General features: G+C 42.4%; 2 protein-coding genes across 5 annotated transcripts in view; one reads left to right on the top strand and one right to left on the bottom strand.

Annotated features, from left to right (window-relative positions):
- The window catches only part of SEPTIN7 (septin 7), a 107,497-nt gene extending 95,132 nt beyond the window's left edge, over nucleotides 1-12,365 (bottom strand). The window contains exons 1-2 of one of the 4 annotated variants that reach the window (XM_003268897.4): nucleotides 12,081-12,365; nucleotides 11,083-11,084 (exon numbers count right to left, since the gene is read on the bottom strand). In XM_003268897.4, coding sequence (XP_003268945.1) covers nucleotides 11,083-11,084; nucleotides 12,081-12,141 — 63 coding nt within the window. In that variant the 5' untranslated portion in view covers nucleotides 12,142-12,365. Of the gene's footprint in view, nucleotides 1-311; nucleotides 317-11,082; nucleotides 11,085-12,080 lie in introns of all 4 variants that reach the window. The other 3 variants (XM_030797469.1, XM_012496808.2, XM_030797468.1) reach the window with 3 other exon arrangements.
- A 352-nt stretch (nucleotides 12,366-12,717) lies between these two features.
- HERPUD2 (HERPUD family member 2) overlaps nucleotides 12,718-14,011 on the top strand; it is a 170,846-nt gene continuing 169,552 nt past the window's right edge. Inside the window, exon 1 of the mRNA XM_030797471.1 lies at nucleotides 12,718-12,832. The gene's annotated coding sequence lies outside the window, so the exon portion shown is untranslated. The remainder of the gene's footprint in view (nucleotides 12,833-14,011) is intronic.

The following is a 14,011-nucleotide window of genomic DNA, read 5'->3' on the forward strand; positions in this document are numbered from 1 at the left end:
GCTATAATCAAAAGAATATGGGGAGCTTTTGATTAAAAATAGAAATCTACGCCCCAGTCTAGAAGTAGGGAATTAGAATCTTGCTGATAAGAGCCCAAGAAATAGTATTTTTAACAAGAGCTCTAGAAGCCAATACTATAAATAATAGACAGATACTTATTTTACTATAATAGGTAAGTTATTTTGTAAAAGTAGTGTTTTGGGTATAGTAATCTGAAAAGATTTATTTATTAAATGAAGTGGGAAGAGACCGGAAGTCATAAGAACAACGAGGAAACTAACCTACCGGGGGAAAAAGGTCCTTTGTTTACCTTAGCTAGATTCTAATTGTTAAATGAAATCCACTACCAACCAACCAGAACTAGAATACACATCCTTCAATTAAAAAGCAATGGAGCCTCCCAAAACTTTCAACACAGATTCAAATAAAAGATGTTTCCATTAAGCATAAAATCCCCATTCCCTTGACATTTCCCTTAACCCTGGCCAGTACTAATGTTGATGGTGCATTTATATCATATATCATGCTATATTTGCATGTCTGTAGTATTATTTCTGCATTTCCTCTGTGTTGACCACATGTTTAGCTTTCAAAAAGGGGCTTCAACTTTTCAGCAAATCCAAAACTATGCCAAAATTAAAAAAAAAAAAAATGGGGGGGAAAGAGACGTGGGGCCTGTGTCTATGTAATTACCTCTCTAACAGCACAGCACCATGCACTAACACAAACAAGTATTTTTGATGGGTCTACTTGCCAGCTAAGTCATTCTAGTTATCTTTTTCGGCCACAGTTGAAGTTGAGTTAGCCATCTCCCTAAAAACTGTTTTTTGTTTTGTTTTGTTTTTTTTTTGAGACAAGAGTCTCATTCTGTGACCAGGCCGGAGTGCAGTGGCTTGATCTTGGCTCACGGCAACCTCTGCCTCCTAGGTTCAAGCAATTCTCCTGCCTCAGCCTCCTGAGTAACTGGGATTACAGGCACCCACCACCACGCCTGGCTAATTTTTTTGTTTGTTTTTTTTTTTATTTTTGAGACGTTCAAGCAATTCTCCTGCCTCAGCCTCCCGAGTAACTGGGATAGGCACCTGCCACCGCGCCAGGCTAATTTTTGTATTTTTAGTAGAGACAGGGTTTCACCTTCTCGGCCAGGCTGGTCTTGAACTCCTGACCTCATGATCCACCCGCCTCGGCCTCCTGAAGTGCTGGGATTACAGGCATGAGCCACCGTGCCCAGCCTTAATTTTTGTATTTTTAGTAGAACAGGGTTTCACCATGTTGGCCAGACTGGTCTCGAACTCCTGACCTCAAGTGATCAGCCCGCCTCGACCTCCGCAAGTGCTGGGATTATAGATGTGAACCACTGCCACCATGCCCGCCTCTTAATAAGCAAGCTTCTAAGCCCCACCTCCCACCTGGTGAGTTATAGTCTCCAAGCATGTTAAACATTAGAAATGTTTCCAATGCTGGTCCAGGATTTAGGACCACTAATACACCCCTAATTACAACCTTAAAATATATATATATATTTAGAAAGAATATAAATTAACTTACAATGACTGAAATAATTTATTTTTCCCCTTGTGGTTAATTTGTTTAAATTAATCATAAAAGAAACCAAGTTTATATACTAAACTTTTATTATTAAAAATACTTTAAAATGTTAATATTTGAGAGTACATTAGTTTCTGGAAAATTTTTCCTTGTATAGCTCACCTCATACCCCAAAATGCTACATGTAATAAATAAGGTGGTACTCTCATTTAAAAAAAAAAAAAAATATATATATATATATATATATGTATAAACGGAAAGAACCAAGATAAAATTACTAAGAGAATTTTGCCTCCTCTTACACAAATAATGATCTCACTCAAAATATTTACTGTATTCTCTAAAACTGAAGGACAATACATACCAAAATCTTCCTCAAAAGAAAGAACTCGGCTGGGCACAGTGGCTCACGCCTGTAATCCCAGCATTTTAGGAGGCCAAGGTGGGCAGATTGCCTCAGGTCAGGAGTTCGAGACCAGTCTGGCCAACATGGTGAAACCCCGTCTCTACTAAAAATACAAAAAAATAGCCAGGCGTGGTGGGGTGCGCCTGTAATCCCAGCTACTCGGGAGGCTGAGGCAGAGGAATTGCTTGAACCAGGGAGGTGGAGGTTGCAGTGAGCCTCTGTCTCACCACTGCACTCCAGCCTGGGCGAAAGAGCAAGCCTCCGTCTCAAAAAAAAAAGAACTCATTAACTCATTACAATCTGAAGGGACAATAAGAATATATAAGGATACAAAATGTCACTCCTGCAAAGAAACACTAGCATAACCCTGAGTCTGAAACAAATGCTGCTGTGAAACGTACCAGCAGAAATTTTAAATAAGTAAACATCTGGCTGTGTGTGGTGGCTCACGCCTGTAATCCCAGCACTTTGGGAGGCCAAGGCGGGCGGATCATGAGGTCAGGAGATTGAGACCATCCTGGCTAACACGGAAACCTGGTCTCTACTAAAAATACAAAAAATTAGCCGGGCGTGGTGGCAGGCACCTGTAGTCCCAGCTACTCGGGAGGCTGAGGCACGAGAATGGCGTTAACCCAGGAGGTGGAGCTGGCAATGAGCTGAGATCGCGCCACTGAACTCTAGCCTGGGCGACAGAGCAAGACTCCATCTCAAAAAAAAAGGAAACATTTTAGTACTACCCAAGAAACTGGAGACCTCAGTCTATATATGAAGGACAAGGAAGTTTCACACAAATCACTTTATTCTAATTTCCTTCAACTCTGTTCACAAACTCACTTACTAAACATAAAAATTCAAAGCACAAATGAATACATTTATAATTATCGGAAAATGTTTATTTTCTACCCTAGATGTCTTCCTAGTATTGAGACCCTATAAGACATGTGCGCTGGGATGTCCCCCAGGCCTCTCAATTTCATGTTTCAAATTACCTATTTCAAGAAATAGCATCTACTCATCTACCCATTCACTCAAGTCAGAAAGCTCAAATATTTTGGACTCATTACTCACCACCCACATCTTCCCTAATACCTTACAACCATCCCCCTCATGTCCTTTCCCATTGCCCTGCTTCTGACCAATTTTTAGTCCTAAACTGCTACATTAAATTCCTTCAATTTAATGACTTCAACCTGGTGCCCTGTCTACTCTCGACAGAGAGAATTATCATCACGATTCTTACGATTACCACTTTTCTTTTAAAGCCTTCAATAAAGACTTTTAAATTCTCAGCACAGCAATACGAGTTGCCTACTTACTTCTTCTAACCTCATAACCTGATACTAACATAATTTCTCAGTCTAGAATAATTATCTTTACTCCTTCACCTCCTTTACCTAATCACTCCCACCGACTTTTAAAGATTCACCTTCTCCAGCATGGAAAAGTATCCTGCTTTGAACTTTCACTGTATGCTCTACATACCTTTATATTGTATCACAAATTTTTTATTAAATGTAAGCCAGTTATGGAGACACAAAGGTGAACAAAACACAGTCCTAGACTTTAAGCACAGTGGAGGCAGAAAAATAAAGTCAACTGCAATATAGTCTGATAACTATTTTTAATCTGAGGTGCTCAGTGTTTATTACATGCCAGGCATCATGCTAAGGATTTGTCATGTACTATCTCATTTACTTCCCCAATAACCTTATGATTCCCAAAATAGAAGGAAAAATAGAAGTTCTGTTATTTGCCAAAGGTTCAGTTAAGCTTTAGAACTGAGATATGAATCCAAGTCTGACTCTAGACCTGAAACTCTTAATCACCATGCCTCTATTTCTACTGCCACAGCATTTAATTCAGTTTCCCCAGTGGCCAGCACACAGCAAGTACAAAACGTGTATTTGTTAAATGAATGAACTTGATTGTTGAAGTTCTAAACTAATGACTTAACAGCAATATTACCAATACTTAACATCAATGTTACGATAATATAACATCAATACATTACGATATAATGACAATGTCAATACTACAACTTTTAAGTGGTAGTCTCCTGCTTCAAAGAGTTCAAAAACTAACAGTGTATTTGTTAGATACATTAACAAATGTGAAAAGATCAATATCCCAAGTGACTCATCATGTCATAGTTGGTAATAGCAAAACACTGGAAATTAATGTCTATCAGAGGCAGACATGTTAAACAAATCATAATATATCCCATATCACGATCTATCCATATGCTATGGTCTTAATGTGTTCTCCTAAAATTTGTAGGTTGATCCTTATCACTAGTAACGGTATTAATAGGATTAATGACTTTATAAAAGAGATGCAAGGGAGCTGCTTGACCCTTTTGCTCCTTCTACTATGTTAGGGCACAGCATTTGTTCCCTCCAAAGGAAGTAGCATTTAAGTGCCATCTTGGAAGCAGAGATGCCAAACCTGCTGGCACTGTGATCTTGGACTTCCTAGCTTCCAGAATGGTAAGAAATAGATTTCTGTTCCTTATAAATTACCCAGTCTCAGGTATTTTGTTGGAGCAGCACAAACAGACTGAGATATCATGTAACGGTTATGCAGCTGTATAAAAGAATAAAAATGCTCTTTATGTACTGATGCAGAATAACCCAAATTACACTCATTGGAAAGAAACATGTGGGAAATAATGTGTCTTATGCTACCAAGGGTGGGGGCAGGAAGGATATATGTTTTTAACTTCCACATGCAAAAAACACCTTTGGAAGAACATACAAGAAACTGTTAACACAGGGTGCCTGAGGAGTAGGAAACTGGGTGACTTGGGGGTAGAAGTAAGAAGGAGATTTCACTGTATCTCTCTGTTTAAACTTTTGAATTTTGAACCAAGTGATTATATTACCTACGAAAAAAAAAAACAAAAAAAACCAGGCCGGGTGCGGTGGCTCACACCTGTGATTCCAGCACTTTAGGAAGCCAAGGCAGGAAGATCACGAGGTCAGGAGAGACCAGCCTGACCAACATGGTGAAACCCCGTTTCTACTAAAAATACAAAAAATTAGCCAGGCGTGGTGGCACACGCCTGTAATCCCAGCTACTCAGGAGGCTGAGGAAGGAGAATCGCTTGAACCCAGGAGGCAGAGGTTGCAGTGAGCCAGGATCATGCCACTAGCCTGGGTGACAGAGCAAGACTCCACCTCAAAAAAACAAAACAACAACAAAAAACTTTCCAATGAATTTTTTAAAAAGCAATCAGGCACGGTGGCTCACACCTGTAATCCCATCACTTTGGGAGACCAAGGCAGGTGGATCACCTGAGGTCGAGAGTTCGAGACCAGCCTGACCAATGTGGAGAAACCCCGTCTCCACTAAAATACAAAAATTGGCCAGGCACAGTGGCTTACGCCTGTAATCCCAGCACTTTGGGAGGCCAAGGCGGGCGGATCATGAGGTGAGGAGATCGAGACCATCCTGGCTAACATCGTGAAACCCCATCTCTACTAAAAATACAAAAAATTAGCCGGGCGTGGTGGCGGGCACCTGTAGTCCCAGCTATTCAGGAAGCTGAGGCAGGAGAATGGTGTGAACCCGGGAGGCGGAGCTTGCAGCGAGCCGAGATGGCACCACTGCACTCCAGCCTGGGCGAGAGAGACTCCATCTAAAAAAATATATATATATCGGCCGGGCACGGTGGCTCACGCTTGTAATCCCAGCACTTTGGAAGGCCAAGGCGGGAGGATCACGAGGTCAGGAGATCGAGACCATCCTGGCTAACATGGTGAAACCCTGTCTCTACTAAAAAAATACAAAAAAATTAGCCGGGCATGGTGGCCGGCACCTGTAGTCCCAGCTACTCGGAGAGGCTGAGGCAGGAGAATGGCGTGAACCTGGGAGGCAGAGCTTGCAGTGAGCCGAGACTGAGCCACTGCACTCCAGCCTGGGTGCAAAAGCAAGACTCCGTCTCAAAAAAAAAAAAAAAAAAAAAAAAATATATATATACATATATATATATCAGCTGGGCGTGGTGACGCATGCCTGTAATCCCAGCTACTCGGGAGGCTGAAGCAGGAGAATCACTTGAACTGGGGAGGTGGAGGCTGCGGTGGCTGAGGTTGTGCCATTGCACTCCAGCCTGGGCAACAAGAGCAAAACTCCGTTTCAAAAAAAAAAAAAAAAAAAAAAAGTTTTAAAAAAGGAGTTTCAGAAATGAAAACAGAAACATCATAACATCCACGACCATAGCTTTCTTGATTGATATGGTGTCAAAGTGTCTGATATTTCTAGGAGTCAAATACCTGTTAAATCAATGAACAAAGTTTACAAAAGTTTCAAATTACCACTGCAGGAATATTTCAAATATATCTTATAAACCATAGCAAAACTGGTGGAAAATGGTTTTGATTTTCCTGAAAACAGTCAATCAGAGCCAAAGATTTTCAGGGCCCCATCCCAGGCCTATCGTTTATCAAAGTGTGAAACACTATGAGAATCTGTATTCTGTGAAAAACACCATGACGTTCATTTTATTTGAAATCTTATAAAGTTATGGGGATGGGGAGACTTTAGAAAGTTACCCAGAAAAAAAACACTTTAAATGAGTCAACTGTATACATATATCAGTAAAGCTGTTAAAAAAAACAAAAACAAAAGCAAAAAAACTAATTCATGGCTATTAGAAACCTTATCAGTGGTTACCTGGGGCAGTAGAAGGAGAACTCCAACAGGGCACAAGAAACTCTGGGATGGTGGAAATATTCTCTATCTTGATTAGAATAAAGGCTACAAGATGTGTGCATGCACATCAGCAATTCATTGAACTAAATACTTAAAATCCATGTATTTTATTCTATGAAAGCATACAATAATGAAGTTACTTGATAAGTTGGAAAGCATTTGGAAATGCAGACTCCTGGGTTCCTCTCCCAGAGATTGCTAATCAGTGGGTCTTGTAGTGGGAACCAGTTAATCTGCATTTTTAACTCCAGGCCATGGTTGACTCTTCAACCATACTTTGGAAAATACTGACCTAGCATAATGTTCTATGTTCAGTAATTACTGATCATGCTTTGCAAAAATATATAAATTAATGATAAACTTTTAATACAAAAAAAGTCTAGGTAATTTTGATTCCCAAGTTTAGGAAATACTAAAAATATTAAGTGGTAGGAGTTCCAGGAAGAAGTAAAAAGTAAGACAGTTAAGAAAGCTTGTTCCTTCTTCCCTGTCTCCTACAATCCTTCAATAGCTCTCCATCACCTAGTGCAGTGGTTCTCAACCAAGTTCTGCTCCCCCATGTGACATCTGGCAATGTCTGTAGACATTTTTTTCATTTCACAACCAGAGAGAGCATGTGCTGCTGGCATCTTAGCACGATGACAGCAGGTATGCTGGTAAATACTGTACAATGCACAAGACAGCCCTCCTCTCCCTCAAATAATTACAAAACCTCAAATGAGAAACTCTGACCTGGAGCCTCACCTCCAATAAAGCTATCAGAAGTAGTCAGTTGTGTCCCAGAGTTAAACAAAACAACAGAATTAAGATGTTACAACTTCAGGAAAGTCCATTTTTACTTCCAGATCAGTGGGGAAGGAGGAAGAATATCATCTTTATATTTTACATAAAGCAAACAAACATCGAATAAAATGTAAATGACACATGAATACCTAAGTCTTAGAAAACTTCAAAATAATGTAAGCAGGAGCAGCTTCAGGCTATCCCCCCAATCACAGGGGATACTTATGAATTCTCAGCTTTCAAAGTATGGTATTTCTAAAGTTAACACTGGCCTAAAATATAATACTGTACATAAGCTTTAGCATGACAGTCTGTTGCTGCAGCATAGTTTAACCTAGTGCTATGCAAAGTGTGGTCTGTGAACCAGTGAGCCAGTCTGTGAATTATCAGTTTATGTCACAGAAAAACAGAAATTGAGAGCACAAAAATGGAAATTTTAATAGCAGAATAATTTTATGTCTATTGAAACTAATAATAAAAAATTGGGGCTTATAGTTTATCTTTCTTATTCCATTTCCACTTTTTTTATTTGTAGTATAGTCATGCAGTATGTCCAATGTTTTGGTCAACAATGGACAACATTTATGACAGTGGTCCCATAAGATTACAATGGAGCTAAAAAAAATTCATATCACCTGTGATGTCATAGCAGTCATAAGTTCACAGTACAGCACATCATCTTTTCTATGCTTACAAGCACAAACACTTGGCCGGGCGTGATGGCTCACGTCTATAATCCCAGCACTTTGGGAGGCCGAGGCGGGAGCATCACTTGAGGTCAGGAGTTCCAGATCAGCCTGGCCAACATGGTGAAACCCCGTCTCCACTAAAAATACACAAATTAGCTGGGCGTGGTGGCGAGTGCCTGTAACCCCAGCTACTTGGGAGGCTGAGGCAGGCAAGCACCTGTAATCCCAGCTACTCGGGAGGCTGAGACAGGAGAACTGCTTGAACCCAGGAGGCAGAGGTTGCGGTGAGCCAAGATCGCGCCATTGCACTCCAGCAAGGGCAGCAAGAGCGAAATTCCGTCTCAAAAAAAAACAAAAAACAAACAAAAAAAAAAACAGAAAAAAAAAGAAACACACTTACCATGTGTCATAATTGTTTACAGTAGTCAGTACAATAACAAGCTGTACAAGCTCATAACCTAGAAGCAATAGGATATAGCCCAGGTGTATAGTAGGCTCTACCATCTAGGTTTGTGTAGGTATACTCTATGATTTCTCAATGTACCCTATTGTTAACAACACCTAACTGTAGTTTTTAAAATTACAATCTAACCTACTCTGACTGATGTATCTAGTGAGTAGCAAAGCCAAGATGTGCATCCATATCTAACATCAAAGCCCATGTTCTAAATAATTATTAAGATTTTGAACTCAAACCCCAATGTGTAATCCCTACATCTGGATAGCTGGACTGCACCAAGTGTAAGTCACAAGGATTTAGTGTGTGTCTGGCCTACAGCCTTCAACACTTAATGCCAGCCAAGCTGCCTCTTTGGCCCCTCTTCCCCAAGCCCATGCTCAAAGCTTAGTCTCCAGATCTCTGATGATGCAAAAGGACACAGGAAGACAAAAACAAAGAAAAGATTCATCCTCAAGGCCTAAAGCAGAGTCACTGAATGCTACTCTTTTCTTTTGGAAGCCACCCTGGTTTCTGGCTATGGGGGATAACATCCTCTCAAATAGGAGTAGGCCTCAGATCTCTCTAACCATGCTAGCTACATGGAGTACAGGATAAATGAATCCAAAATAAGAAAAAGCCACACGGACTTAACAGTCTTTAATTTTAAAGTCTTCCTTCCTCGCACCAAGACCTCCAACCCCTAACATAAGGTTCGAAGACCTTAGATTTGACTCATCCATACTGTACATTTTGACCACAATCCTTTAAAAAAAATTACTTCCCCACCCAGTACACAATACCTGAAAGAAAACTTAATATCCCTCAATATATTAAGTGCAATGTCCACTAATGGGTCACAACCTGCAGTCTTCAAAACAATGCTGTAGAGTTCAATGGTCTACATTTAACAGTATGCTCTCATATAGCGAACTAAACCCATAATCAAACTACCTTAAAATTCTTATAACATAATTTTTCTTCAGTTTCTATTATATAATAAACTTTGTCTTTACAGTCCAAACTTAGTACAGAAAAAGTATACAAAAAATTTTGTCTCAAAACTTAGTAAAAGACATAAATCATTAATTTAAAATGTTCAACTTCTAATCAAAAATTGAAGATAGCTTATTAAGTCAAAATGTGAAACACATTTCTCAGCAGGCAATTTAGTCAGGTAGGAATTCTCTATCAGCAATTCCCAGAATACAGTCTACAATGAGTATGTATTTCATCAAATTATAATAAGTCTGAAACTAATCTGCTCTACCACTATCCTTATTCTGACTGGTCCCCTCATCTGATCACTCTCCATTACTGAGACCTTAGAAGCCATAGATGTAACTCTTCTTCCTCCCCCTTCTCCCCCAAGCTTTGTTGTTGTTGTCCTAGCATATTCCTCTAAATTCTCCTAGGTTCTGTAAGGATTCCTAATTTGCCTCAGACTTGTTCAGAAGTTCTGGCATGGATTTACTTAAAATTACTTCTATGGGAAAATGTGCAAATCTGAAGAACCAATTTTATCACAAACTTCTGAAATACAATCTTTTAACACTACCTTTCATGTATTATGTATGCATCAAATATCTCCAAACCAAAGCCTGCAACAAAAATTGTTAAGCTACATTAGAAAAAGGCAATATCCTTTCTTTTTAAAGGATAAGAACTATTTAAAACCAACTTAACAAAATTTCTGTTATTTGTTGTGAATTTGAATTCTGTAACCCTAAGATGTGGTAAAATATGTATTTTTAATAGCTGTATTATGAAGACCTGGTTCCATCACGTTGTCCCATCACAAAATAAGACAGTGCTACCATGCAAATCACCTATGTAGCTTCCACATTTATTTCATAGCTTCACTCAACTCTATCTCCTTCAGTCCCACCCACTGAACAGCTGAATGAGATGAAAGATTGTTTACTGCTCTCCCGCCACCACGGTACCCCACTCCACCTCAATCACCACCCAACCACCCCTTACTCATTCCCTTGCAGTCTGAAGAAATAAAGAATCCAAGCAGCAATAACTGACTTGGTCATTGTTTATATCCCCCCTTCAGTCTATCAAGATTCCATAAATTTCATCCCTACCTGCACACTTTTTAAGTCTAAAATACTCTCCTCCCCAAGTTTGCACATAAACTTTAGGGGGAAAAACTACACTCATCACCTGCATGTGCATAAATATGTAAAACAGGTTAACTGCTTAGGGATTTAGATTATCTGTTCATTTACATTCTCAGGGGCACTAAGAAAGATATTCTTTCCTTTCATCAAAATAAAAAAGCCAGAAGAATGAATTCTTAAAGCTGAACTATTTAGCAATAAACTCTCAAAAAATGTAGTAAGTTATTATTTCAGTAACTAAGAAAACACCTGGACGTCACAAATTCTTTCCTAGGACTGTAAAAACCCAAATTTGAAACAGTGTACTCTTCAAAAGTAACTCGGCAAATGGAAATGTCCTAGAAAAATCTCGGTTGCTTATTTCTTACTATACACACAGCTGAAATGGAACTCAGGAGTGGAAAATGTGAATGAAATGGCCTGTTCTTTTTCCAATATGTGGGGGAGGAAAGGAAATGAAAGGGCTCGTTAAGAGAATAACTGAGAATATTGAAATATTTTCAAAAATTAATTTCCCTAAACTTCGCCACTCCACATCTCCGCTCCCTCCCTTTTCCAGGGACCCTTCCCACCCTTTCTATCTCCTCCGGGGGGCGCTCTTCCCAGGCGTTCTCTTTCCCTTACTCCTAAAAATTAAGCCCAAATACCAAAGCAAACTACCGATTCTCCCTCCGTTCTCAAGACTCGCCCGCCATCCACCGGCCTTCCGGGCTGCGCCTGGAGAGAGGCAACCCCGAGAGGCGGGAGGAGGAGCGGGGAGGCGACGCGGTGACTGGAGCTGCGGTTGCAGCCGCCGCCGCCGCCGCCTCCACCGCAGCCTCAGCCTGGTGCATCCTTCTTCCTCCCTCCCCGCCGCCGCCCTCCCGGGCTGGCCCACACAGCACCCTCGCCCGAGCGTTCACACTCGTTCCCACCCTCCTCGCCAGGCCCACTGCCCCACGAGGGGACTTCTGCCGAGGGGGATGCGGCCGGGGACAGGAGGAAGCGGGGCAGCGGACGCCGGCGGGCCCGGGAGGAGACTGAGGGGAGGCGAAGGGACGGAGAGAAGCAAGGGCAGGGCTGAGACCACCACGCTCAGGCTGCTCCGGCCGCGGAGGCCGCGGCTCTCCGCCGGGGGCCGGCCCGCCACGGCACAGGAAATGCCGCCGCCTCGGATCTCCTCACGTTCAATTCAAACTGTCACCGCCGCCGCCTCCCCTCCCCCCGAGCCCGCCGCCGCCGCGCCCCGGGCCCGCAGTCGCCCCCACCCCGGCTCCCCTCGCCGCTGCCTCCGCCTCGCCTCAGGGCGTTCCCCAGCTAGGTCCAGCGGCCGCAGAGCTTCCCGGCATTCGGAGCCGCTGACCCTGAGTCGCGGCAGCCCAAAGCTGAGACTCACCCATGGTGCTGCTGTTGACGCTCCTCTCCTCAGCAGCAGCGGATCTCGCACTGACCGACATCCCCTCCCCCCCTCCGCGACCAGCCCCAGCGGAGCGCAGCCCGCCGATTCTCCAAAGGCGCCTACGCCGATTCCGCGGCGTAGCCGCCCGGCGTAGCTGCCCTGCTTACGCACGCTACAGCAGGCGGACTCCTCCACTGGCTCTAGCCCGACTCCCGCTCCCTCCTTCGTCCCCCGCCCCCTCAGACGAGGCTTCCGGGCCTAGCGGAGGCTGGCTTCCATCTCGCGAGATTACCGCCTCCCCAGCTCCGCCGCCTCGCTCCAGTTCGAGCATGACTTCATTGGCGTTAGCAACGTTTTGCTGTTCGGGTTTAGCCGCCATGTTTAAATTGGCCGGGTTTCGCACCACTGAGGTCATGGATACTCAGGCCTCTTTGCGTGTTTCTTCAACACTGCTTCTAAGGTTAACCGCGTTACATTTGTTGGAGAAAATCCTGGGAACGCTGAAAAGGACTAGTCGGTGGGGTGCGAGGGTGGGGTCTTGCCCGAATTAAAGATGGCCGCAGTCAGTTCTGCCCCGCGCAATTTCACGTCAAGTTTTGGAGCTGCGGAAGCCGCCCGGTTGGCCTCAGCACCTTCTTACGGAATTGGCGTAAGGCAAAGAGGCGCGGCTGGAAGAACCAGACTGAGAAAGTGCCACAGGGCGGGGGCCGCATCCGCCCTCGGCTTCTAGCTACTGACCCGACGGCTTTGTAAGTGAAAGTGAAGAGACACTTCGAGGCAGGTGTCTGTGCCCCCATTCATCCCTGTTTCCCTGGCTATCTTGACTTTCGGGGTGAAAAGTGAGGTTAGGCCCTGTTTCCCCGACCCTTCCCTCGCGCCCTCACACTCTGGTGGCCTGGCACAGCCCCAGAGGTCGGCCGCTGTAGCCCCCATTGCAGACTCTGTCGCCACATTCGTATTGGCTCACTTTGTCGGTGCCCGGTTCGGTCCTCTTGGAGCTCACACTCCAGTTGAGGAAATGAATGGACACAGGAAACTACTGGGTAACAAAAGAGTAATAAAGGGCTACGATTGTGTGAGTTTTCTACTGTAGCGATGAATGTCGCTGTCATTGGAACCTTCCCCAAGTGCCTTCTAGTGAAAGCCTTACTTCACTCGGAATAACCTGTGGTCTTTTGTACATTTCTTGAACGTAATGGCTCTCTTGGTTGTATTCTTCATGCACGTGTGTTACTTTTCCTGTTTACATGTTAAAGAAATGTGTATGTTCCTATTTAACTGCATGTTAAAATATGTGTATTTCTAAGTTATGGGCACGTGCAAGAAAGTTCAGAGCAGAATAGCTTGTATTAGTGAAACAATAAATGTCTACTAATAGGAGAATGGACGAATAAGTGTCATTGTTGAACAAATTGACATACAACACTAACCAAAAAATCAGTGAACTAAAGCTACCGTTTTTCATATGGATAGAGTCATTAACCTAATATTGAGAAAGAAATGAAAAGACAAGTTGCAGAAAGATATATGTGACATACCATAAGTAAAAGTTAAATAATTACAAAAAAGTAAGATCAAACTAAAAATTGTGTAAGGAAATGATAGATACCAAATTCAGAATACTAGATACTTCCAGATACGAACAGAAGGGAATGTAACAAGAAGGGTTCATTTGTATCTATAACGTTTATTTTCTACCAGAAATATCTTGAAAATGTGGCAAAACAGTAAGCTAAGTAGAGGGCACATGGGTGTTCACTTGTAATTATTTCCTTTACTGTTCTATATACTTGAAATATTTCCAAGTAATTTTTTTTAAGAAAAGAAACTTAACAGAAGCAACTTATTTTGTATCTTGATATATGCCATTTCGTAAGTCTACATTTTTACTGAACTGCTTATGAAGTCTGTTGCAACTTACCTGTTCA

The sequence above is a fragment of the Nomascus leucogenys genome, chromosome 17, assembly GCF_006542625.1.
Source record: "Nomascus leucogenys isolate Asia chromosome 17, Asia_NLE_v1, whole genome shotgun sequence".
Taxonomy (NCBI): Eukaryota; Metazoa; Chordata; class Mammalia; order Primates; family Hylobatidae; genus Nomascus; species Nomascus leucogenys.